The sequence below is a fragment of the Papio anubis genome, chromosome 19, assembly GCF_008728515.1.
Source record: "Papio anubis isolate 15944 chromosome 19, Panubis1.0, whole genome shotgun sequence".
Taxonomy (NCBI): domain Eukaryota; kingdom Metazoa; phylum Chordata; class Mammalia; order Primates; family Cercopithecidae; genus Papio; species Papio anubis.
In genome coordinates, this window is record NC_044994.1 from 2,910,034 (window position 1) to 2,937,988 (window position 27,955).

The 27,955-nt window shown below is 40.9% G+C and overlaps 1 protein-coding gene and 1 long non-coding RNA gene across 4 annotated transcripts in view; one reads left to right on the forward strand and one right to left on the reverse strand.

Annotated features, from left to right (window-relative positions):
- Positions 1-1,101: 1,101 nt before the first annotated feature.
- Positions 1,102-27,903, reverse strand: NAPG (NSF attachment protein gamma). Of its 2 annotated transcripts, none has more exons than XM_021929943.2 (13): positions 27,602-27,903; positions 23,226-23,293; positions 21,294-21,378; positions 20,539-20,556; positions 19,595-19,625; positions 14,684-14,793; positions 14,503-14,569; positions 14,158-14,228; positions 7,670-7,748; positions 5,712-5,791; positions 4,970-5,099; positions 3,973-4,150; positions 1,102-1,391 (listed from the first exon to the last, which is right to left on the reverse strand). In XM_021929943.2, exons 1-12 carry the CDS (start codon positions 27,655-27,657, stop codon positions 4,007-4,009), a joined length of 939 nt encoding a protein of 312 aa, XP_021785635.1. In that variant the 5' UTR covers positions 27,658-27,903; the 3' UTR covers positions 1,102-1,391; positions 3,973-4,006. The 2 variants fall into 2 exon arrangements, with proteins under 2 accessions (XP_021785635.1, XP_003914195.1); XM_003914146.4 differs by having other exon boundaries at positions 1,102-1,663.
- Positions 27,373-27,955, forward strand: part of LOC116271448 — a 49,251-nt gene continuing 48,668 nt past the window's right edge. For both annotated transcript variants that reach the window (XR_004180007.1, XR_004180006.1), the window contains exon 1: positions 27,373-27,477. This is a non-coding gene — a long non-coding RNA (uncharacterized LOC116271448). The remainder of the gene's footprint in view (positions 27,478-27,955) is intronic.

The window sequence follows — 27,955 nt, forward strand, 5'->3', positions numbered from 1 at the left end:
TGAACCCGGGAGGCGGAGCTTGCAGTGAGCTGAGATCCAGCCACTGCACTCCAGCCTGGGCTACAGAGCGAGACTCCGTCTCAAAAAAAAAAAAAAAAAAAAAAAAGAAAAATTTTTTAAAGTTTTAAGGCTGTTTAAATTAGGCCCCTTGAAAAATTTAAGAGAGTCAGATATTAAAAAAACCTGTAAAGGTAATGTAACTCTATGGGAGCTAATAAAACAAGTTTGTGAAGTGGAGGTAATTATCTGATGGCATTTTATTCAGGGTCCTTGAGTATTAATTAAAAGCCATGTAAGTTGTTTCTGTGCACAAAACCTCGTTAGAATAAAAACAATTGAGTGGAAAGTTTGTTTTCCTTTTTTAAAATTGGTGTTTGCCTCAGTCCTTTTTACTTACAAGATGTTTTTAATGTCCTTAAATTTAACTCATCACATTAAAGTCATTATTGACCCTTTCTTGATGAGTCGAATGAAAGCAATGTGGGGGGTGACAGCAGAAGGTGGACTTTGATTATCCTTCCTGGCTATCTCCTCTTGCTACTACAAACACAATAGTGATCACAAACCACATTCAAGACACTCCAAGGTGTCCTGGAAGAAATACAAAATCACACGATGTCCGACAGCCACTCCTTCTGCATTCTTTCTTACTCCAACTTCTCCTGAATCCAGGTATCAAATTATATTATTAATTTCCATTCCACGAAAGACAGGGATAATATTACATAGCTAGCATCCAATAAATGTCTGATTGTAAGTAAATCTGCCAGTAATTAAGGTGCTAATTATGTAAACAATTTCACATCAGTTCTCTTAGCCTCCTAATCATATATGGTTTTATCTCACTTAACCCAATCAAATCTTGGAAGATGTATTAGTCTTCCATCTCACCAAACAGCAGTATATTAAAGTATTACAATAACTGAATGACTGGTATTTTACCTTCCCAAAGGTACCTTACTCCCAAAGAGCAGAAAAGACAACTGCAGATAACAAAATACTGTCCTTGTAAAATAATGCTGAAGTCATATAATTAAGAGAATGTGTCCCTGGAAAAAAGAAAATTAACAAGCTAAACAAAATAAATAATACAAAGAATAATCACATTTACATAGTTTCAGGTTTTATTTTCATAATTATCTTCCTATAGAAGCAATACTCTGCATTTCCGTAACAACACATTTAATACTCTACTCATCAGAGTTGGAAAAAATAGGAATAAAGCAGATTCCATACACGAATACCATACTCTGCATATGTACAAATAAATTCAATATATTAAATATATTTTGTAGGTGGACTTCACTTACAACGTAACAGAATGTTGAATAGTAGATTCTGAGCATATTCATGCAGACTTCCACTTTGGTGAAAGCGATGACAGTGGAGTTCTGGAAGACAATTCTCGTAAACACCAAGTTTTACACTTTGGACTATGCTCTCAAGATAGAAACTTATGTGAGTGGAAAAAGAAAATGTATAAATGTGAACCAAATATTCTTTACCACATAGAATAACCCTGACAACAAAGAATATCCCCAAGTCCTGGTTATCCAGTCCTCACTGGGGGCAGGAAGGGTGAAGGAGGCTGCCCTTGGACACAGCCTTCTGTGTGGTTTAAAGCCCAGCTGCGCTGCTGCTACAGAATGCACTTCATCATCACCTTTTTAAAAAAAAGTTTTCAGTACATGAGACAACTTTTTTCCCCCAAGACTTTAAGGGTAATATGATCTATAAATAAATAGTCTACAATACCTTTAAAGTATTGCCAAATCTGTTTAAACAGATTACTGATTAGCTCAAATGAGCATTAATGTAAGACACCAGAAGTTTCTGATTGGATCTAAAGGATACAAGCTGCAATGATGGGATCTTTGAAACACTGCAATGTCCTTAAATGCAAATGTCTACACATAGCTTGTTCGTAGTTAATCCCCATACCATTAATAAAAATGAGCTGCTACCTGAAGAACTATGCCAATAAATTAAGGAAGAAAAACATTAAATTTATTAGCGTTTTGTATCAGACCTAAAATAAAGACCGTATACCAACATTCACGCACCCAAGACCACCTCCCAAAGGAGGATGTTATTCTCTCTAAGCTCTCCCACAGAACTAATTGTGACTAAAATCACTTCTGATACTCCACCTTGGTGTTTTCAGAAAGTCTAGCAAAATCAAGCATCCTATACTTAAATAAGTTATGACTCTAAAGGAGACAGAAACGGGGCATGAATAAGCAGGAAATTTCTTCGGCAGCGTGTACCTGCAGAATGCACACTACTGGTGTTTGCAGCCTCTTTCCAATTAACAGATTATGAGATAGGTCTAAGCTACACAGGGTGATAAAGGAATGTTTCGAAAACAGCATTTTAGGAAATAACTACAAAGGATATCAATATATTAGCAGTGTGGTGTTTTAAATATGTCTTTCTAAAACGATTCTTCCCTTTCAGCTAAGTTTTCATAGTACATAGCATTTTCTTTTTCTTTGTTTTTTTTTTTGAGACAGAGTCTCACTCTGTCGCCCAGCCTGCAGTGCAGCGAGTGGCATGATCTCGGCTCACTGCAAGCTCTGCCTCCCGGGTTTACGCCATTCTCCTGCCTCAGCCTCCCAAGTAGCTGGCACTACAGGTGCCCGCCACCATGCCCGGCTAATTTTTTTGGTATTTTTAGTAGAGACTAGGGGTTTCACCATGTTAGCCAGGATGGTCTCGATCTCCTGACCTCGTGATCTGCCGACCTCGTGATCTGCCAGCCTCGGCCTCCCAAAGTGCTGGGATTACAGGCATGAGCGCCTGGCCTATATAGCATTTTCCATGTCAACTTAAGACGGAGTTACAATAAAACAAACCAAATTATTTTGGAGGGAAGAAATATATCTGTATTAGATTGATGGAAACATTACCTCATTCTTACAATGTTAGAAAGATATTCGTAGGCTGGGTGAGGGGGCTTATGTCTACAATCCCAGCACTTTGGGAGGCCAAGACAGGCAGATGGCTTGAGCTTAGGAGTTTGAGAATAGCCTGTGCAACATGGAGCAACCCCATCTCTACAAAAAATAGCAAAAAAATAAAAAAATAAAAAATAAAAAAATTAGCCTGGCATGGTGGTGCATGCCTGTAGTCCCAGCTACTCGGGACTGAGGTGGCAGAATCACCTGAGTCCAGGAGAGGCTGCAGGGAGCTGTGATCGCACCACTGCACTCCCGCCTGGGCAACAAAGTGAGACCCTTAAAAAAACAACAAAACCCCCAAAGGTATTCATTACCCATGAGCTCCTATTTGGTCAAGAACCAAGTAGATTTGAAGACAGTCACTGTATGTACTTTTTAGATAGAAGAAATACCCACACTTCAGAGAGGACTGAAGATATTTATAGAATCACTTTAATACGCTACCTTCAAAATTTTTCAAACTCATAATAAGAGCTTAAATCCATCTTTTATTGGGCTAAATAATATTGTAAGGCTCAAAATAACTTCCTGTCTCCATCTCATCTCTGAAAAGACTTGATAATTTAAATGTATCTAACATCATGGGGGTAAATTTCCTTTCCAAAACAAATTTTAAAATAATTTTTTATCAGTAAACATCACTTTTAGCAGCAATTAAGTAAAATGTAAAAAACAATTCACTAACAGTAACTTACAAGCGTCCAAGAGAGAAGAATACCTATGCTTATTACCCCTTTTGTTTAGAACATAATTTATGTATAATTTGGCTTGCAAATTTTTTCATCAACTATATTAAAACATAGTCCATTTTCTGTAAATTCCTGCTGGTGTCTTAGAAAAGCTCTTATGGAAAGAAAAAGATATGCTTCACAGGTAGTGGATACAATGAGTGATTTGGGGAGATGGTAACTAAAGATCCTAAGTCTTTATTAGGATCCAACATGACTGTAATGAAGTACGTATATCCCTAATCTATTCCCAAGTCCTTGAAATGGCATGTCAGGATTTTTACCTTTGTTTCCCTTTTCTTTTCAGCAAGCAAAATACTAGCATAGTCCTCCTGAGTATTCGTCTTCCTCTTCATCAGCAGCTGTGGCAGTGACACCATCAGGCTTGGCCTGTGGTGTTGCGGGTGATTTCTTCTTGATTCCCCCTCCTGGAACCACCAAACTCAGGCCCAGCTTAGCATACTGTCAACAACAGAGCATGTTCTTAAAAGCTGGATAACTAGAATCCCGACACGTTTTACTCAGCTCTAAAAAGACAGCCTGGCTCTCCGCCCTCATGACCACCAATTCTACCATTCAGATGGAAAACAAAACCCAGTAACGCTGTTCTCCAGATGCCTCATGGCCACGGTGGGGCAGGTACACAACTAGTAAAAGTATCAATTATAATTTCTTAATTAAAACAGGTACTTACAAATCCACTGAAAAAATAGAACAAATAGAAACTTATAGTCCTGGTTCACTTTACATGCAAGGCATCACGTGAGGATGTTTCTCACACACTGACTAATGTATTCCTCACAACAGTCCAGCAAGACAGGTACTAGGGGCTTCATTTTACAAATGAATTAACTGAGGTTTAGAGATAATTAGTGACTTGCAACACGTAGCTAGTCATCACGGATTCCCACAAGTCTACTGAATTACAAAGGCCACTACAGAATGGGTCTCTTTCAGACAGTCCGTCTAAAAGAAACGAGTAAAAGCAACCTATGCAGGACAACAGATAGAGGAAAAGTTGAGAAATAAGTTTCAATTTTAAAATATGTATATGGTCAACAGTTAAGACGGGTGAGTAAATGGCTATAAACCACACAACTACCATCTATTTTATCTAAATCTATGGTGAAATTCAATGCAAGTGGTCAGTTTCCTTATGAGTAGTAGTTTGAGAAGAAAAAAAGAGGTAGGAAAAAATCTCTTAAGTACACGGGTAAAAATCTCACTAGAAACCTTTCTTTCAAGAGAAAAGACGAAAGCTACGCAAACAGGTCCACTTACATCATTGTCCATGTACTTGAAAAGCGGTGAGTTGCAGACATCTGACACTTGATCTTGGTCCTGCTGGTCATAACCTTCAAGAAGCTGTTCCAGCGCAGCACAGTCTTCGCTGCCATTGAACCCGGGGATGCTGCAGTAAGCACAAATCACACGCCTTCACCTTCTCCTTAAAAGAACACAACTCAGGCAGGGATGATTCTGCCCCTGGCATGTGACAATGTCTGGAGACATTCTGGTACTTAAAAGTGTGGGAATGCTAGTGGCATCTAGAGGGCAGAGACCGGGGATCCCACTAACCAGCCTGCAGTGCACGGGACAGGCCCGACCGCAAAGAATCATCCAGCCCAAATGTTAACAGTGTTGAGATTAAGACTGCTCATGTTAAACACTAAGAAAATCCCTCATTTTGATTTCTGTAACATACAATCTGAGAATTTTTTTCTCCTTTTTCTTATTCTTTTTTTCTTAGAAGGCAAATAAAGCAAAATGACTAAAATGACTAAAGTCATTCACTTCCATGGAGGTCCCCAAGAGAAAAATACAGGAAAGGAAACAAACAAACAAACAAACAAAAAACAAAACGTGTAAAATGGCCACTGTAAAAGATGAAATGGTAGACGAGCACTCCTAAGATGTAGAAATAACAGTCTCATGGCCAGGAACATTTGTCCTAGCAGCAATCTTAGTTGTAGAAACAGAAGTGCTAACACTGCAAGTCAAGAGGGCCCAGACAACGTCTTACCTATAGCTCTCCCGGACACATCTTTCTGCAGCTACATAGTCATTTCTGTGTAGATGAACTAAGACTTGAGCAATTGTTTTCTAAAACAAAAGAGAGGATCATGGTCAAATTTATATCTGTTTAATAAAGTCAGTATCCTGGCAGTATTAAAAACACCTGGAGTTTAACTTTCAGAGTCTGTGTTTGTATAAATAGAGATTTATAAATGCTATAGTAACTTCTACGGGACACCCGAGGGGAAATACCCTAGAACAGTACTTTCCCAACTCTCATGTCCTGGGATTTGGCTGCTTGGGGCAAGTCTGGGATTCACCCATTTCTAACAAGTTCCAGGAGGCACTCTTACTACTGGTCTGGGGACCACACTTTGACACAAGCCTTAGCTCACAACCATGTTTTAAAGAGAATCTCTTTCAAATATCTACACAGATTCAAGCTTGAAAAGTGAATAAAAAAGAAGAGGGGGGTGACCATAATTCCACAATGATACTTAGAATCTTTAAAAAGAAACTAGGAAAAAGATGTATGAGTGAAAACTTCAGATAACAGAAACAATGATAGTATTGATAAGTCAACGATAAAAGCAGTAATAAGATCAAGGATATGACTGATAAATTATTGGCAAAATAGGTCTTTATGAAGTATTTTTCCATCTTTTTGATCTGTATTGTTTAGGTAACTTTTACTGATTTATCTTCAAATTCACAAAGTCTTCCTTCTGTCATCTCTGAGATTAAGCTTATCCAGTATTTTATTTCAATCATGTATTTTCCAGTCCTAAAATTCCCATTTAGTTCATTTTTATAGTTTCTACAAAAACATTTTTTCCTATAAAAAACAACAGGTCCTCTTTTCTATTCATTTCAGTTGTCTTTATCTTTACCTCGTGAAGCAACTGTAAGTCTTTATGTGATAATGCCAAAAACCCTGGTCACTGCTGGGTTGCCATCAGTTGTCTTTTCTCCTGAAAACTGGTCATATTTCCAGGTTCTTGCATGTTAATTCTGGACTGTACTGTGAATGTGATGCTGCACGGCCTCTGTTTAATTTTCAGGAGAGTATGGATGTTTTCAGCAGGCAATCACCCCAGTTAGGTTCAGACTACATGTGGTGCCTTGTTTTTGGTGGATAGAAGTTCTACACTCAGTTCAAATCCTTTGCTATGTGGCCTTGGGCCTGTTCCATGCATAAGCCCTTCAGAGGGCAGGGCGACACTTCGACGGTGATGAGATCTTAGCTCTCCAACCTCTGCACTGCACTGCTACTTTGGTGCCTGTCTCAGTACAGCTGAAGAGTAAGCCCAAGACCTGTGTGGGCCACATCCACACTCTGGGGACTCCGTTTCCAGCTCTCTCCTTTCTGGAATTTTCTCCTTTCTCTCTAGCTCATTTTCCTAGTTCCTCTGGCAAAAGAGACTGGGGTCCTTGTGGCGTTTTATCAACCTGAGCCATCATCACAGTGCAGCTCCATGCCTGGGCACAAGCTTGGAGCAAAGAAAAAGGAGAGGAAAACAATGGGACCTCTTCTCCCAGTGCTGGTTAGAAAGGCGGGGTTCCTTTTGGAGTTTTCACTGTTGCAGGCTTTGCTGCCCAGCTCCACAACTGCGGGCTTCTCTCATGGCAGGGCAATGCTGCAAGACGAAATGGAAAAAACCCCCGAGAAACTCACTCCCACGGTGGTTGTTTCTCCAAGTGTTTGCTCCTCTCATTAGTCTGTTTTTATTTACTTTTCAGAGTTCAAGGGTGGTTGCTTTTGTATTTTATCCAGTAGTTTAGTTGTAATCAGCAGAGAGACAAGCTGCAGTGGCCTTACTCTATCTTGGTCAAAAATAGAGGCCCAGGAAGTATTATTTTACAAAAACATAGAAACAGCCATAGAATCCTTTCTTAGGTACTTATTCATACCAGTATAAAAAATCATCTAATGTAACACCAAAGACAAACACTTTCAAAGAATACCTTATAACAAGTTGGATAATTCTCAATTTCCTTATAAATATTTTTTTCTTTCTGAATAGAGAGTGCCGCCTCATCAAACCTAAAACGAAACACAGAAAGGTGAAACAAGCAGGTCTAAATGATCGATAGCAGAGGTGCCCTGAGAAATGTGCTTGACATCACAGACTGCAGAGACACCCGGAGGACAGGCAGTGTTAGCAGCTGCCCCAGGACCCAGGTTTCCACACGCTCTGCTCATTTGGCTTGCCTTTCAAATGTCTGACCGCCCGCTTTCAGGCTGCACGGTGACAGAAAAAGCAAAGAACTCAAGGATGGGTTAGGTCAAATGGGGAGTTTGAAGCTTGGTAAGGACTGTCCAATAATGAGTATCACAACTTCTTTGTGATACGTATTTGAGACGATCTTCGATTAAATCACCCAAGATTTCTTTCCGCCCGACTGAAAGAACATCCTGACACCCAAGGCACTCAGTACCTTCCCCCAACTGTGTCCCTCCATCACATTCTCGCTGCTGCCCCAGTGGCCCTAGCAAGCTCTGAAGTGCCTAAAAGGGCAGCACTGAGGGGTGGCAAGTCAGAGACCTAAACAAAAGCCTTCCTGCATCTTCAATCTTCAACATTCATCTTTTCCACTGACCCTCATACATTCTCCTTTTCTTTCATTTTGCCTAATGGCAGAATGAAGATGAAAGCAAGGAAAGGGGTCACCAAAACTTTTTCCCCAAACCCTCCAGGCCCTTACCCCTTTTTCACTCCCCCAGCCCTAATTCCATCAAACCCTAATTGAATCCTCCCCTCCCTGCAAAGCTGTAGTATACTCCAAATGCCAGGATTCCCTGAGTAGTACAACTTGAGACTGAGTGAAATGCACGGTCTGTAGCCATTGCTGTCATCCCAATATGAGTTCAAGGTTATGGCAGCAACTACCAGGGGTCTGGGCATTGGGAATATACACAACCAACAGCCAAAAGGGGCAAGAGTCTGTACTATCGGGATTCAAAGGGAGGTAAGTGGTATTATAACCCAAAATAAAAATACAAAAATGTTATGCTATATGATTTTTTTTTTTTTTTTTTTGAGACAGAGTCTCACTCTGTTGCCCAGGCTGGAGCGCAGTGGCGTGATCTCGGCTCCCCACAACCTCTGCCTCCTGGGTTCAAGCGATTCGCCTGCCTTAGCCTCCCAAGTAGCTCGGATTACTGGCGCCTGCCACCACGCCCAGCTAATTTTTGTAGTTTTAATAGAGATGGGGTTTTGCCATGTTGGCCAGGCTGGTCTCGAACTCCTGACTTCAGGTGATCCACCCGCCTTGGCCTCCCAAAGTGCTGGGATTACAGGTGTGAGCCACTGCACCCAGCTTATGTGTTATCTTTTTAAAAATAGTTGCATGTATACAGACACACACACCACACACACAGTGGCTTGGCTTATGCTATTATGGCTACTTACATCATGAGTTAAACTGAATCTTTATGGGATGCACCCTGGTAACTTAGTGCCTTATAAAATAACACTCAGAGAAGAAATGCGTTCTGAATTTCCACAGGTCAACTTGATAAAGTTTTGGAACAAAGTCAATTTATAAACTGGGTTTGGCAGCAGAATTCTAAGAGTGCTCCCAATTCTTGCCCCTTGTAAACATTTCCTGCATAATCCCCCTTTAAGTGTAGGTGTGACCCTCGGAATACGATGGGCCATCCTGTGATTAGGACACAAAGGGCCCTTCCTTAAGTTAGAGGCCAGAAATCAGAGTGACGCGCTCCCGATGCCTCCAATCAGCAGCAAACTGCCATGCTGTGAACCACCAAGGGGGGCACATGGCCAGGAACTGAAGGCGAACTCAAAGCTGAGAACAGTTCCCGGCCAATAGGCAACAGGAAAACAGGAATCTCTTTCACACGGCTGCAAGGAAATCAATTCTGCCAACAATCAATGAGCTTGGAAAAGGACCCAAGCCTCCGGTGAGATCACAGCCCGCTCTGATACCTTGATTTCAGCCTGGTGAGACCCTAGCTCTGCTACCTAGCTATACTAGGATCGAGCTACACCGTATCCAGACTTCTGGCCTTGTGAAACTGTGAGCTAATTAGTGAGTACTGTTTTAAGTTGCTAAGTTTGTAGCAATTTACTATGCAGAAATACAAAATTAATGCAAGGCAGACTACAGCTAAATGTATCTATATTACTTATAATTGTGACCCTGAGCTTATAACAGATACTGTTTTATAAAATAAATTACATCAGAATATTCTGTGCCCACAGTGTCCAGATTATATCATTCTATTAGCAATCTCAGTATTTTAAACTTTTCATATATTTAACTATAAAGGGTGCATTCTTTACACATAAACTGTTTATTTCCTTGACATAATAATAGCATTTCTATGTGCTAACATATACTTACCTAACAAAAAAGCCAAGCACTTACATGAGTTTGTAGTTGAAAAAGTTGATCGACTTTGCTAAAAGGCCATGAAATTAGCATATAAAGCCATCTATTTTTAAATGTATCCAGAAAAGTATTAGTTACTTATTATAATGAAACACAGATGATTTCAACTTTCCCCTCAGGTAATACTCAATATTCCCAACAAAATGACAAGAATCTGGTTTTGCTGAAAAAAGAATAAATTGTTTTTATCTTCCCGAAATGAAACAAAACTGAAACCAGACAGAAGTTATGTGCAAATGGCAGAAAACTGTCACAGAACCTCATTCACCCCAAGCTTTCAACAGTCACCTTCCTCACCACAACTCAAACTCCTCCTCTGGCCCCAACTATTTCCTGAACTCCAAAACCTATTTCTACCTACCTACAGAAATGTCGAGTTTATGTGTCATATTCCCAACGAAGTTTATGATCATCACCAAGAAGTTTGTGTCTATATTCCTTATCTGTTATTAATGGCACCATGGGCAGAACAGTTACGCAAGACAGAAACCCAGTGATTCTCCTTAATAGCACACACCCCACCCCTGAACATATACACACCCAGCCCTCCCTGTGTTTAGGATCTAGTGACTGTCTCAGACAACTGGTGAGAAGCAGCTCTTTTCTTTGCTAACTGAATCTTCTAGGAGGGATTTGGGTTCACTGAGACCAGACACCTTGTCTCAGAGGTATAGACCTTCTCTCAGAGGCACAAGGTCATGATCAACTTGCTGCAAAGGCCTTTTCTATATATATATATTTTTTGAGATGGAGTCTCACTGCAACCTGCGCCTCCTGGGTTCAAGCGATTCTCCAGTCTCCTGAGTAGCTGGGATTATAGCTGTGTGCCATCACGCTCAGCCAATTTCTGTATTTTTAGTAGAGAAGGAATTTCACCATGTTGGCCAGGCTAATCTTGAACTTCTGACCTCAGGTGATCTGCCTGCCTCGGCCTCCCAAAATATTGTGATTACAGGCATGAGCCACGGCACCCAGCCTGGAAAGGCCTTTTCTAAAAAGGAACAAGGGCACTGGCCTTGGACTGCCTTTAAGACCATCCCAGATGTCATCTAAATGAAACTCTGAATCACTTCTGAATTATGACTCTCCAGAACTGTGAGAAGCAAGATTAAATAGATCAACTTTGCTATACTAACATAAAAAGTTATACTAATTAAATAGATTAACTTTGCTATACTAACATAAAAAGTATTAAATTAGGACATCTTACGAACTCATGTTAATGTAAAAAGAAAAAAAAAAACCCCAATAAAGCAAAGTCATGAATAAAAGCCCTAGATTTATAAATGTGCCCTTTGAACACATCTACGCAGCATTCTCACTTCTGCTGCTCATTCAACTAGCATTCTCCCCTCTGCTGAGGCTTCGAAGAATCTAACTCAGTGCTTGCTTTAGAACAATAGCTTTCTTTAGATGTGTCCAAACCGACTGGCAACATTGGTAATGTTTTGAGGATGGTGGTGGCCCCCATCCCTAGCAGAGCTTTCTAAAGGAATATGCACAGGCAGCTGGAAAACATTCCTCACCTGACCTCCCCCAAAAGATCCTGGCCTCTTCCCTTTCCTGTGCTACTCCCTCTACCACACAGCTTTAGATAATCTACACCTTGAAAAACAAAAGCAAAGAAGATGTGGAAAGCAGAAATACTTCAGGGGAGCTGAGGCAGTGTGGACTCTCACACAGGGCTATCCTCAACTTCTGCCCCTTCCTGCAACTTCACTTCCTCCACTTTCCATGGGGTCTTATAGTAAGGGGCTTAGCGCTCTAGAAAGGCACTGGGAGCCTTGTTGGGGAGCATTAGGAGGTGAGCACAGATGAGAAAGGAGGTAAACTACCTAAAACTTGCCTCCTGGCTGCCCTGAAAAGAATGAGGGACACTGTTTCTAAGACATGGGGCCCCTGCTCACAAATCAGAATCTGGGTATCACCTCACAGTTCAGCTATTCTGCCACAGTCATAGCGCCATCACCAAGAGCAGCTCTGCTGCTGTAACAAACACCTTCAGAAACTAAACTGAACCATTTTCAAGTTGGGAACTGTCAGAGTTAGCATTTCAGTCACTGATTTCTGGGAAGCAACAAGTAATAAGATGAATAAAGGTAATGACCCCGGACTGACATTTAAATTAAACTTTGCTTCATCATTAAAGTCCTAATTTAAAAACAAAATGAAATTTCTATTCCATTTAGACCAAAAAAAAAAAAAAAACCAAAAAAACCAAAAAAAACCAAAACAACCTACTCAGTGAAGGAAGTTCCTATAAACAAAGTAGTCTATCTAAATGAGATTAACAGTTAATTCTAGATTAATTTATTCTCATGTTACTCTAGACTGGTTTAAATTATATTTCAGAATCTGCAGTCTTCATGAAGAAAAAATTTAATTCAGTCTCAGAAAGGATAGATTCATCAGTCATTTCTATTTTGATTCCTTGACACATGAAATGGATCTTGTGTCTTTTCTGTTACTGGGAAGCTTTGGGCAAATTTCAATTAAGATATCTGCAGACCTACAACCTCCTAAAGATGTTTATCTTAAATATTATTGAGACAGAATTTTATTTTTAATTTTTTTGATTTTTTAAGTTTTTGTTTGGGCGGGAGTCTTGCTCTGTGCCCCCAGGCAGTGCAGTGGCGATCTCGGCTCACGGCTCAAAGTCCCCAGTTGCGCCATTCTCCGCCTCATTTCGAGTAGCTGGGACTACAGGCACCAGCCACCTGCGCCCGGCCTAATTTTTTCTTGTATTTTTTAGTAGAGACAGGGTTTCACCATATTGGCAGGATGGTCACCGATCTCCTGACCTGCGTGATCCAGCCGATCACCGGCCTCCCAAAGTGCTGGGATTACAGGCTTGAGCCACGCCCGGCGAGACAGAATTTTTATTTTATTTTATTTTATTTTATTTTATTTATTTATTTTTTGGAGGCAGTCACAAGCTCTATGCATAGGCTGGAGTGCAGTGGCGGGATCTCAGCTCACTGCAAGCTCCGCCTCCCGGGTTCCACGCCATTCTCCCGCCTCAGCCTCCCGAGTACTGGGACCACAGAAGCCCGCCGCCAGCCGGCTAATTTTTGTATTTTTTAGTAGAGGCGGGGTTTCACACGTGTTAGCCAGCATGGTCTCGATCTCCTGACCCACCGTGATCAGCCCATCTCGGCCTCCCGGTACTGGGATTACAGGCTTGAGCCACAGCCAGCCAGAATTTTTATTAATGAAAGAGAGCACAAGCACTAAAAAGTAGAAACTGAGATAAAGTAAAAAAACCAAAGGAAATCCCAATAGATTTTTAGCTTTCTGAGGTTCAACTATTTGTGCTTCAGGTCATATGTTGAAAGGTAAATATTGTATTAATGATAGTATTTGTCAAGAACCTGTCAATTGTCATGGGTGTTTATGCATCTTTGTCATTTATTCTAATATTCTTATTTTTCCTTGAGAGAGGTATCATAACCCAACCAAATAACATGAAGAAAACTGTTCCCTCTCAGGTTGCTGAGCCGGGGTTCAACCAATAAAAGCACAGTGCATGATAAATTTGGGCATTACACTTTCAAAAAACAGCAGATCTTTTAATATCTAATTCAGTGTGCCTACTGTCTAGTAAATGTTAATATTCTATTGTGTGCTCAAGCCTGTAATCCCAGCACTTTGGGAGGCGAGAGCCCAGGCCCGGATCACGAGGTCCAGGAGATCCCGAGACCATCCTGGCCCCAACACGAGTGAAACCCGTCTCTACTAAAAAATACAAAAGACTAGCCGGGAAGTGAGGGTGAAGCCTGTAGTCAGCTACTCGGGGAGGCTGAGAGGCCAGGAGAATATAGTGTGAACCAGGGCGGAGCTTGCAGTGAGCTGAGATCCGACCACTGCACTCCAACCTGGGCAAGAGAGCTGGAGCCTCTGCCTCAAAAATTCTATTGTGTGGCCTGGTATGTCTACAGCTTATACCAAAAAATTAACAAGCTATCCCCCAAATGACTTTCCAGTTCCAAATGTGGATTCAAAGTATAAAGACACAGCAATAGTTTTTAAAGACATACCTACGTCCTCGTACTAGTAGTCTGGAGGCTTTTCCTAGTAATTCAACTGCCTGCCGTAAGCGCTCTTCATTCTGAAGGAATCAAAGACAAACAAGTGTTGGCTGCTTTAATGCTGAAATGTTTTTATCCCACAATATTTATTTTGTAAAGAAGTAATGGCACTGGATCAAGGGGGGAACACGAAAGCTGCTAGTCCGTTTCACTGCTCTCTAACAGAAAAGAAATATCGCGCAACTGTGAGCACGGAAAAGTTTTAAAAGTAGCCACTGCATTTCTCTATTTTCCTACATGTTATTAATCTGAACATTCTAAGTAATTAAAGAAAAAAATAAGATTCAAACTTACTTCAAACACATTAGCTGTCTGTTGATATAACTGTACAGCCTTCTCTGGATCAACATTTTCTATAAGCCTGAATTAGACAAGAAAATGTGACTCACATGAGAAATGGAAAGCTTGTTTTTCAAGGACTTCTTTAAAACAAAGACAAGACTTCTATGCAGAGCCTCGTCCATCTCACACTCACTTTCCAGCTCGCTCCAAGGCCATGGCTGCAGTGTCTGGGGTGCCGTTTTCTAGATACATCATGCTGGCTTTCTCAATTAGCTGAACGGCCTCTGGTAGCTTCTGCATCTCCTTTGGGCAAAGGATACGCACAGGTCAGAAAATGCATCCGTTAAAGAAAAACAGAGTTAACAGTCTGAAATGCAATTTTTTTTAAGTTCTGGGATACATGTGCAGAATGTGCAGGTTTGTTACATAGGTATACATGTGCCATGGTGGTTTGCTGCACCTATCAACCCATCATCTAGGATTTAAGCCCCACATGCATTAGGTATTTGTCCCAGTGCTCTCCCTCCCCTTAATCCCCACCCCCCCGACAGGCCCCGGAGTGTAATATTCCCCTCCCTGTGTCCATGTGTTCTTGTAGTTCAATTCCCACTTAGAAGTGAGAACATGCGGGGTTTGATTTTCTGTTCCTGTGTTAGTTTGCTGAGAATGATGGCTTCCTTCCAGCTTCATCCATGTCCCTGCAAAGGACACGATCTCATTCTTTTTTACAGCTGCATAGTATTCCATAGTGTATATGTACCACATTTTCTTTATCCAGTCTATCACTGATGGGCATCTGGGTTGGTTCCATATCTTTGCTATTGTGAATGGTGCTACAATAAACATACGTGTGCATGTGTCTTTGTAGAATGATTTATGTTCCTTTGGGCATATGCCCAGGCTTGCATCCCTGTATGGCAACAAGCTGGGGCTGGGCAGCACCGTCCCGCCAGATGAGCACGCACCTCCTGGCACTTCTCCCTGCTCTTCACTTCCAAATGCCCTCCGCGTCCTGGCGGCTCACTCATTTCACTTATTCCTTTATACCCTGAGTTCATCTGAGTTTGCAACCCTCTTCCATGACTGATAAATTCTGTATCTTACTATTAATCTATACATCTCAGGATCATGCAGTCCTACTGTCTAATTAATCTCCAAATCAAACACTTTAAAAATAAACTTAAAAAACATTATTTAAAAGCTAGTTATAAAGTTTACATAAGCAACTTATTTAGTGTTGACTTGCTGTATCTTAAGGTAGGCTCCACACTGACATCTCATGGGTAGTTTACAAATCTGCCTATTCAGTCCCTTGCTAAGTTGACAAATTCATTAGGATACCCCTAACAAAACTGGTCTCATTTTCGCCAACCCCAAAACGTAACTTTATTACTTAGCTATGGAAACTAACAATAAAACAGACTGAAAGATACTGTATGAAACAAGGACTGCTATCACTCACTCTAGCAGAATGAAAAGGGAATACATCTCCAAACCTCAGTGAAAAAATAAAAACAATACTTTTTTTGTTATAAAACCAAGTCAATGAAAGAATCTGAGTCTACAACATCTGCTGAAAAATATCTGAATGAACAGGGGAGGTAAACCTAACAAAATCTCTCTCAGGCACGTTAGTCCTGAGGGTCATTTCTGCTTTTAAAGAATACAACTGAACCTTGAACAACAGAGATTTAAACTGTGCTGGTCCAATTATATGCAGACTGTCTTGCTCCTCTGCCCCCTGAGACAGCAAAACCAACCCCTCCGCTTCCTCCTCCTCAGCCCACTCAAACGTGAAGAGAACGGTGAGGATGAAGAGCCCTATGGTGCTCTACTTCCACTTAAAGAACACAAAATATATTTTCTCTTCCTTATGATTTTCTTAATATTTTCTCTAGCTTACTTTATTGTAGGAATACAGTATAAAACATATTCCATGCAACACACAACATATGTACTGTTTATATTATTGATAAAACTTCCAGTCAATAGTAGTAGTGGCTCACGCCTATAATCCCAGCACTTTGGGAGGCTGAGGCAGAAGTATCACTTGAGCCCAGAAGTTTGAGCCCAGCCTGGGCAACACAGTGAGAACCAGTCTCTATCAAAAAGATTAAAAAATTAGCAGGGCATGGTGGCATGCACCTATAGTCCCAGCTACTCAGGAGGCTGAAGTGGGAGGATCGCTTGAGTCCAGGAGGTTGAGGCTGCAGTGAGCCACAATTGTGCCACTGCACGCCAGCCTGGGCAACAGAGCAAGACCCTGTCTCAAAAGACAAAAACAGGCTATTAGTAAAGTTTTTGGGGAGTAAAAAGTTATATGGAGATTTTCAGCTGCACAAGGGGTTGGCATCCCAGCCCTTGGGTTGATCAAGCGTCAACTGGATTTCCTCCCCAAATTTACCTATCCACTAATTACATATATACTGTGAATCTACAACATAAAAGCATTTGGGGGGATTAAAACAAAACAAAACAAAACAAAACAAAAAAACACACAGGAACTATTCGTCATGAGTTTTACCCAGTAGGTAGAGCAAAAAATACATTAGAAGGCAGTATAGGCCGGGCGCGGTGGCTCAAGCCTGTAATCCCAGCACTTTGGGAGGCCGAGACGGGCGGATCACGAGGTCAGGAGATCGAGACCATCCTGGCTAACACGGTGAAACTCCGTCTCTACTAAAAAATACAAAAAAAACTAGCCGGGCGAGGTGGCGGGCACCTGTAGTCCCAGCTACTTGGGAGGCTGAGACAGGAGAATGGCATAAACCCGGGAGGAGGAGCTTGCAGTGAGCTGAGATCCGGCCACTGCACTCCAGCCTGGATGACAGAGCGAGACTCCGTCTCAAAAAAAAAAAAAAAAAAAAAAAAAAGAAGGCAGTATAAATGGCATCCAAGTCCTATTTGTTGTTTAAAAATTAGCAACTACATCTTCCTGCTTTTGCATAAAATCAAGTGAGGCTGTGAATAAGAGGTCCAACCACAATATTGATACTTCTCCATAAAAAATGATGAGCTGCCTACTTGAAAGTTATACCTTCCACCATAAATATGCCTATTTTCAATGGCTGTGTGCCTGCGGAGCAAACAGGATATGAAATCACAGCAGTCACCAAGTGACAGAACCAAAGGTTGATCCAACAAGTTTCTGTGGCTTCCCTGCACATCTGTCTACAAAATGGCACTCCCCAAGTCTTGCTGGTGAATAAATGTGAGGGTTTGTATGACATATTGGTAGAAATTTTAGCCCAGAGAATTGCGGACCACGTAGCGCAGGGGTCGCGTGCTCCCAAGACTGTCCAAAGGCATTTAATTTACATATGAGACAATGCCAGAAAGCATTTTCCTTCATCTGTTTCCCTGTCCACTAATTTTCTTTCATTCAAAGTAGTGCCTTTCCAACCCTCAAATTAAATAGATAATTAAGCAATGGAAATGATGCCTGAATAATAACTTTTGATGAAGATTCAAGTCTTAGTACAGTTGTTGCAATATAAACTGAGGCTGTGAGAATTAGAGTGTTTGAGCGTTTCTTAATTAGGTGTATCCTAATAACAGGCACAAAGTACACTGAGACTGTAACAGTCACCTGGGAGCTTCCTAGTTCTCAGTGGAAAATGAGACAGAAGAAGGCCAGAGCAGATCCCCAGCTTTGGCTGTAAGAGAAACTCTAGTTGCAAAGAAACTGCAGTTAATAACCTAACTTGCATCACCACATACCAATTCAGTTGCATGTTTGGCCAGAAAAGCTTCATTTCAATGGATATATAACAGTTTATCATAAGGAAGCATCATAATTTAAACATTCTCCTATTATTATTATTATTATTATTATTTGTTTTGAGACATAGTCTCCCTCTGTTGCTCAGGCTGGTGTGCAGTGATGCGATCTCGGCTCACTGCAACCTCCGCTTTCCGATTTTAAGCAATTCTCCTGCCTCAGCCTCCCGAGTAGCTGGGATTACAGGCGCCCACCACCACCCAGCTAATTTATGTATTTTTAGAAGAGACAGGGTTTCACCATGTTGGCTAGGCTGGTGTCGAACTCCTGACCTCAGGTAATTCGCCTGCCTTGGCCTCCCAAAGTGCTGGGATTACAGGTGTGAGCCACTACACCCAGCCTCACTTTCCTATTATTCAAAATTTAGATAATTGCCATTTCTTCAAAAAATATCCTGATGCATAAATCTTTGCGCTCTCTCTCTCTCAATGACAGATTCACAGAATTGAAATTCCTGGGTCAAAGACTATAAAATCTTTTAAATTAAGCATGTTAACAGCTATCACTAACATTCTTTAACCTTTTGGTATTTTTTGTTGTTCTACAATGAGCATGTGTTCACTGAAAAAAATAAGTTCACATTATAAAAGTCATAGAAATTAAAAACAAAAGCTTTACTAAGGTAACGATTCTTAAAAACAAAGCTTTATAATAAATACTTGAAAGTAGCTTTTACCATTTTAGATGAAACATTTTAAAAAAAGAAAGACAAGTACTTTATTTCGACTGCCAGCTGGCATACTTTGAGAGTCGGCATCATAAAGTAGTATGTTCTGTCTCACCACAGCAGGACATTAACTTCTAGCCTGCTTTTGAGGAGCAGAAGTACAAACAGTGGCACAGGCACATTGGTCGGAATATTCCATGCAGAATGAATTAAAGTAGCAAAAGCTTAAATCTGTGGTTGTCTCTGCTGCCAACTGTTATTCACACAAGTAAAAATGTCTTCTATAATTCATGTATGATAATTTTAAAAATATTTATAAAAGTTTACTACATTCAGATGTCCTTCTCAAAAGTAGAGAAACTTTCCATAAAGCTCTTTTTATAGCAATACACATCTATCCTGGTTATAGAGCTTAACACGCTACTGTTCCCAGTTCCCTCTGATACATTCTCTCTTATATTTCACTTTTAACACTCCTTAAGATGTACAGAATGTATTCTATGGGTCCAATTAATGTTACAATGGACATAAACCTTACACTTAGCACCTCTTGCCTTATGGTAAGGAAGCTTTTCAATTCCAACATAAATTCTTGTTTAACACTTTGTAGTTAATTCATTTTACCTACACAACAATTGTGACATAACATTACTGACCTTCAACATCATTCCAGCTTGCTCATAAGCTCTGCAAAGAGAATATAATTTCTCTGATGAGATCTTAATGAAGTGAGGGGTGTAAGAAACTTTCTAGTGAGGAACTGCTGATAAGGAAAGTGACTTCAATTAAAATGGGCTCATGCACAACATATCACTTCAGGTTTGTATTACCACACAATATAATTTTTTATTCTTTTTTCATGGGGAATAATGGCTTAGAACATCAGACATTTGAGTTAAAGAGATTTTATTTTGCAGATGCAAAATTAAGTAAGGCTCAGTAAGGTTAAATTAATTTCCATCTGGCAAACCTAAATCTAAGTTTTTTTGTTTTTGTTTTTGGGGCCGGCGGGGGGAATGGAGTCTTGCTGTATCTCCCAGGCTGGAGTGCAGAGGCATGATCCCACCTCACTGCAACCTCCGTCTCCCAGTTTCAAGGAAGTCTCCTGCCTCAGCCTCCCCAGTAGCTGAGATTACAGGCATGTGCCACCACATCCAGCGAATTTTTTGTATTTTTAGTAGAGACAGGGTTTCACCAAGTTGGCCAGGCTGGTCTTGAACTCCTGACCTCAAGTGATCTGCCCGCCTTGGCCAACAAATAACTACTCTCCACAAGGCAGGAGAAAGCTTCCTGCCTCATTTCCACAGGCACTATTAACTATCAAACAGAGAAAAACAGAGATTCTAACTTATTTTTTTTCCCATAGGCTACTGAACAAAATGCTCCTAATAATATATTATGGCAAATTTAATTTAAACTCTTTACATCTTAGAGTTAGGAGTGACTTAGTTTTTAACGTTGAGGTAAAAACTGAAACAAAGAGAAATGATTATTTAAATCAATACAAAATTTATAATTTGGGAAAAAATTACCAACCTACAGAAAAACAATGACATTAAAATGTAATTTGCAAATACATGAACACATGAAGAATACTTACTTGGCAGCATGAAAAAGACTGAATGGAAGCAACGAAGTCAAAGTTAAGGAAAAAAGAAAAAAAAACCCAATAGTTTCTACAGATCTAGTATTTAAAGACAATTAACTAAATCACTGACCCAGTTGGTTCCAAAAGACAAATCCTACAAACAGGTAAAAAAGAAATAATTCAATGCCTGTCGATATCGTTTAAAACTTCATAATTCCCCAAAACACTGCACAAGTTTTAAACTATTTCTATTATGCAATAATCTGAAGTTTTACCGAAGTGCAAAGTTATTATGACTACAGTTTGCAAGTAAGAGAAACATTTTTTATCGATAAGTTTTCAAATACTTCAGAAAAATATACTGTTATAAACTACTTATAATTTTTATTTCAAATACCTAAGAAAAACTGTATTAAAAAAAAACTGATATAGTAGCTCATGCGTTTTCAATACCTGTGCTACTCTTCATTCTTCAGCACATGTCTATAGATTTTCCTTACTTCATCCCAAGTAAAACCATCATCAAGTAAAACCACAAACAATAGAAAATAAGTTCTCAAATGTAGCTCCGCGAACCAGTGTGGACCTTATGATCAAATTTCACTATAAACACTCCTTCAGAGTTTAAAAATACAGAATTTTTCTAATAATTTTCTAACTTAAAAACATTTTACTTCACAGGTAGTAAAGCAAATTTACAGCAAGAGAAAACAGTTTGTCAAAATCATCTAACAGTTTAATTTCTTTTTAACAGTTGAAAAAGATACGCCCTATTATTTTCATGGGCAACAGCTTCCCTCAGGCAGGCGTCTTTTGCTTGCTCAAACTGTTTGGCATTTTTAAAAGCAACAGCTGAAATAGAAAAAAAAAACCTCTCTATTTCCATCACTAAAAACCTCAAATAAATCATTACTGAAATCTGCATTTTATATGAAGTATTACAAACATACTTATTTCAAATACTTAAGAAGTTTCCTAAACTATAAAATACTACTTTTTTCTAAAGAAATTTCCTTACAACTTTTCCAATTATCAGTAACTTAGGAGCATTTTTAAAAGTTTTTCTTTTTTAATTGTCGACTACTGGCAACAAATCAGTGTTACTTCCACTCAAAATCAAGAAGTCTTTCTAACACCAACACTCCCTAATGCTCCCCAGGGACAGGCAGATTTTTAAGTCACAAAAGACAGCACCTTACTTCACCAGTTGTACCTTTAATAATAAAAACAGTATTTTAGGTATAGGTCATTCAATTATACAGAAACTGAGGGCCAAAAAGCACATTAAACAGTTTTTTATAATAAACCTTCCTTTTGGCACAATCTTTAAATGTCTAACAATGCGTTTTTTAAAAAAATCTTTTATACTGTTTACTATCTATGAAAAAGATATCTCACTGTTCAAACAGCCAAAGTATATTGCAAGCTGTTTTAAAAGTGTAATCATCAAAGCAAAACAGGAGTGCTTATAAAATATGATCTTATACATTTTGGAAAACTTATCAAGGGTTGCTTACAAAGAAGCAAAAAGCATGATGCTTTAAAAAAAGCGTTATTTGTTAAAAACACTCTTAAAATTCTCTTTAATAAAATGTGAAAAATAAATACTGAAACTATTCCCTTCCCTGCTTTTCCGTATGTTGCTTTTTAAAAAATTTATTCTGATTAAATAGATTTTCCATAAGCCCTTAAAGAAAATAAACACAGGATGTTTCAGTGGGAAAATCTCATCTAAAACATTGATTTTTGAATGTAGTTCATGATCTCAGAGGGACAGAAAACAAATCTGTGTTAAATTTCCCTCACAGAGGACACTTGCAAAATGTTGTTCCCTTCTGCTCCAGAAGCCGCCCTGCATAAGTAGGTCCATAAAACTCATACGGAGTTTCAACTTTCCATAATTTTAAAGTATGAGAGATAAACAATTGCCTGATGCCAAAAAAGAGAACTTACTCTGATTTAAATAAAAGCACTGAAGACGCATTTGCTGTTTAACCAAAAGCACTTGCCCTAGATGTTCTCTGTGCTGGGCTAACACGTGTGATCAGGGCTATCGCTGAAATACAACTGAAAACGTGTTCAAGGTACTCAAAATTTTGTTATATTTTATTTATACTCCAAATTACCACAGATATGCTGAAAGCTATCACTCTATAATTCAGAATGCTAAATTTTTAGTAAATTCCCTTTCTGTTGCATATTTTACATTGTTTATATCTTATATAAACTGATTAAAATATGTATATAGCTTAACACTTCACGAACACTCAACAGACACATTCAATGTGACGTTCATAAAAGACATAAGGACCAAGCAAACATATGATTTGCAGATCTGCTTAAGATGAGGCTAAGTTAACAAAAAATTTAACAAACTCCTTATTCAATAGAAAGTATAGAGAAATATGGCAAAACTCATGGATACAGTATTCAAACAACTGGAGTTGACGAATACATAAGCAACACTAAAAACCCACTGCCGTGTATCACCAACCCCGCCCCATCGCTGCTGTCACAGACAGCAGGTACCGGGAACTCTGACTCAGCTCTCAACACATCTGAAAACAACAAGTGGAAAAAAACTTTTGTTTTTTAACTATTAAAGCCTTGTAGAAAGCATATACATATTATGGTGAAATGAAGTTATCGGACTATTTTAAGATTACATGTTGGAGCAACTGGACTACAGTCAAAAATACCTGCTTTTCCATATTCAGAAGCGGCACTGTCATAATCTGGCTTCCATTTTAAAAAACCAGTTTTCAGGCTAGAATGAAAGAAAGACACAGTTAACAGAAGTTACCAACTACATTTATAAGTCAGATCTCTGCTTGTAATGATCTTCTAGGTCTTAAAAAAAAAAGAAAAAAGAAAATAAAGGAGGAGCCACCAGGCATAAACTTTCCGCGTCACCTGCCTCCACCCAAACTTATGCCTAACAAACACGACCTCACCTCTTTCCCTCGCACTGTCACAGGTATGTGGTTTCCTCCTACAGGTTCTCAATTCATGGTCCCCAGACCAGCACCATCAGCACTGCCTGGGAACTTACTAAAAACATAAATTGTTGACCCCATCCCAAGCCTACGGCACCTCTGAGGTTTAACGAGCCCAAAGGTGCATTAAAGCTTCAGAACCTCTGAAGCACAGTGTTGACAGCAGAGGGACTCATGAAACTGATGCACAGACAAGAGGCTACAGACATAAATGGAGGTATCATGAGCACGTCAAGGGCATAGATGAGACCAGATCTCCTAGCAAGACTGCAGAGAGAGAACACAAAGACTAAGGAATATAATCATTCAGTGGAATAACAGAGGAAGTAGGCAAAAAATTAAAAATTAACAAATTAAAAAAGCAAAAACTCGCCACCCATAAACAAGAATGATAATCAGAAAGGGAAGGATATTACAAAAGCCAAGAGAAACTGCCTTCCAGGATCCCTACTGGCTTCTCGGATGCCAAATCAAAGAACCATCAATTTTGAATTCTTGTCTTACTTGCCTTTTCCTCAATATTTTATTTTTTTCTTATTTTAAAATAATTTCAGACTTAATTCAGTAACTGTCAAATTTGGGTGTGCATAAAAATTGCCCAAGCCATCTTAAATTCTAAATTTCATTCAATTAGTGAAGGCCTGCTTGCACAGAACACGGCTTGCTTCAAATGAATCAGGCCAGTATCTTCACTGGAAGATGGGGAATCCGTAGGAGCCCTCAGAAGTACAGCCTTCATTGTGTGACAGCCATGTGAACTACCAAAAAGTCGTAGCTTTTTTTTTTTTTCTTGAGATAGGGTCTCGCTCTGTCGCCCAGGCTGGAGTGCAGTGGTGGTATCTCGGCTCACTGCAACTTCCGCCTCTCAGGTTCAAATGACTCTAATGCCTCAGCCTCCTGAGCAGCTGGGATTACAGGCTTGCACCACCACACTCAGCTAATTTTTGTATTTTTAGCAGAGAAGAGGTTTCGCCATGTTGGCCAGGTGGTCTCGAACTCCTGGCCTCAAGTGATCCGCCCACCCCGTCCTCCCAAAGAGCTAGAATTACCGGCATGAGCCGCTGCGCCCAGCCAGCTACAGTAACATTTTTTGCCAATTAAATTTATGTAACACACTTAGCATCTAAAACTTGTTTGTGTATATAGTGTTACAAAATTCAAATTAACATAAGCAATTTTTCAAGCTTACCAAGAATTTCACTGCTCAGAAAAATAATATTCTTAAATTGTGGTGTGTCTACTGTAATCCACAAAATTGAGGAAATATGCAATATGCAAAATGATAACCCTCTGTTTCTATCCCAAAACAAACATTACATTCTGTATATTAACATAATTGTTTTAATCCCACTAAAACCGAGATACAATCATTCAGTCGCCGAAGGAGCTATACACGGAAAGACCCAGAGAGTTTGAAACTGGGCAAACCATCCCAAGTCACATGAATACCACTAATAAGGAAGAAAGATGTATAGCTAATTTAGGTTTAGCAGCTATACCTGTTAGTCCTTTTGACTCTTTTTCTCCAAAGAATCAATAAGGAAATTGATCAATTTCCACAGAAAAAAAGAAAACAGCAAAATTACCATCTGTGGGGGTGGGGGGGATCAATTTACAAAATGACTCAGCAACACTGAACTATATCATCATTAGAAAATGGAGAAAAATCAAATATGTCCTAAGCTCCTGGCCCATTTTTCCTACCACCAACCGAGTAACTGTCTAGCAGCATTTCAAACTAACACTTCAAGCCTGAACCCCACACCTCCCTGCCCCAGACCTACTCACCAAGCACATCCATTAACCCCTATCCCCTATCTTGGCTGAAGGCCTCTCCCACTCAACTCCCAAGTTAGAAACTTAGGAGTTAACCCTTCATCTCTCTATGTAGGCAGGTCATTAAAGCATGTCAACTACATATTGACAAATGTCACCCAATCCTACCCCTGTATTGTACTTGAATCCAGGCCATCACCACCTCTCCCCTGAAGTCAACAACCCACTAACATGTCTGGCACTACCTTCATGGGACAGTCACCATTCCCCCTCTTCCATTCCCCACACCCGGAGCATATTACCTTTTCCTTGCTTCATATCTCCACCATACTACACTGAATACTTCTAGCACTGAATATCTTCTTTTTAGTCCTCTGTTCACTTGTCTGCCTGTCTGAATTCTAAGCTCTTGAAGAAGGGGCCACTTTTGGTTACTCCAGTATCCTCAGTGGCTGGTACAAGTACACAGAGACAATTTGTAAATGTTTGTTTACTGAATATGTCAAAGTTCATTCTCCACACTGCTGCCACGTTTTTCTTTTCCTTTTTATTTTTTATTTTTGAGACAGAGTCTTGTTCTGTCTCCCAGGCTGGAGTGCAGTGGCACCATCTCTGCTCACAGCAACCTCCGCCTCTGGGGCTCAAGCGATTCTCCTGCCTCAGCTTCCTGAGCAATTGGGATTACAGGTGTGCGCCACCACACCTGGCTAATTTTTGTATTTTTAGTAGAGACAGGGTTTCACCATGTTGGCCAGGCTGGTCTTAAACTCCTGACCTCAAGTGATCCGCCCACCTCAGCCTCCCAAAGCGCTGGGACTACAGGCGTGAGCCACCGCGCCCAGCCTGCTGCCATATTTTTTTCACCAAAAGCAAATCTAACCGGGTTCTCTGGTTAGATGCCTACAACAGCCATCTGAGAAGCCGTCCCTTCACAGTCTGGCCCCAACTCTTCTTCACTCCAGCTCGTCCTCTAGCACTGTGACTACACTACATTCACTGTTCCCAGAGCACATTTTCAGGCCCGTGTATAATACATACTACAGTTTGCGCACAGAATCTCTTTCACAAGATTCCCCCTCTGTCTAAAACATTCTGTATTTTTCAGGCCCTGCTCACAAATCATCTCTTCCTCAAATTTTCTCATGAAGAATAAACTTCTCCCTCTGGGTTACCTATGCACAGTTAATACAGCTTTTTTTGTGGTCCCTATTCTACACACTACTCTTACTACAGATTTTGCGTTTGCTCCCACTAGAAAGTCAGATTGTTGTGGGAACCTCTTGCACCAGGAGAGCCCCGGTACCTTACACACTGACTGCCTCAAGTCATGTGATAGCCTGAGTTTTTCCACTGTTTGAAAATTGGCTCTGCCATCTTTCACCTGTGCAGTCTGGGACAAGTCGTTATGAGGCTTCCCCAAGTCTCATTTCCTCTTACGAAAACTTATTATTTCTATTTGGAAAGTTATCGTAAAGATCTCAGCTTATGAAATGATGTATGTGAAGCACCCACCACAAAGCACGATGCTGGCTTTCTATTAACTGTAACTGACAGATAAAAATGCGCTGGAGTAACGAAACGGGGGGGAAGAGGCTGCCCAAAGGATGAATTAAGGAGAATCAGTTCAGTCCCACAAACATTTGCTGGGTGCCTACTACGTACTGTACCAGAGGTGGAAGGACATACACAGCAAAGGACGAACGAAGGACAGTCCCTGCCCACAGGAAAAGTAAACTGCCAGATGACAAAGGTTCACCGCGGAGTTTTTGGGGTAAACCTATGGTCCCCTCCACACAAGGAGCTTTTCAAGGGCAGTGGTTCTCAACAGGGCGATGTTGTTCCCCAGAGGACATTTTGGGTTGCCACAAACGGGGAGGAGGTGCGACCGGCACCCAGCAGGTGGAGGCCAGGGATGTTGCTAACGAGCCTCGGACGCACGGACAGCCCCGATCACAAGGAGTCTTCAGAAGCACAGCGCACAAGTAAAGAAGCCCCCTTTACCTACCAGCCCGGCAGCACCGCGCCGGGTCCCCGCCCACACCAGCCACGGGGAGCGGACTTCCGGCGGGGCGGACCCACGGCGCTGCCCGAGGCGCAGCGGACCTGACTCCAGCCCGATCCCGGGAGCTCCACCCCGGGAGTGCGACCCAGGGGACACCGAGCCCCTGCAGCCCCGCAGGTACCAGCGCGCCGGGTCCCCTTATCCCCTGACCCCTCCCTCCCGCCCCGCCGGGTGCTAAGGCCGCGCCAGTGAGAGACGGACCCGGCGTCCACACACAGGCCCATGGAAGGTTCTCACTCACTATTTCTCTGCTTTGGCGAGGTGTTCCAGCCCCTCGTTTATCTTCTGGGCCGCCATCTCCACAGTCAGGTCTCTGACGTGGAAAGACGGTGCGCCTACCTCTTCCTCGGGCGCCAAGAATCCGCCCAAATAGGCGTGGGAACGCCGAGGAGGAAGCTGGTGCAGCGCGACAGTCGAGCGGTTACGGAGGGCCGGAGGGCCCAAGCCTCTGCGGCGAAGCGGGTCTGGGAACCGACCGGGGCGCCCCGCAAAGAGACATCGCGCAGGCGCAGCGCGTCAAGGCTGTCCCCACCCAGGGCATCTAGCGCAGGCGCGGTGAGATACTGATGAGGTGTATTTCATTCAGTATTTCAGG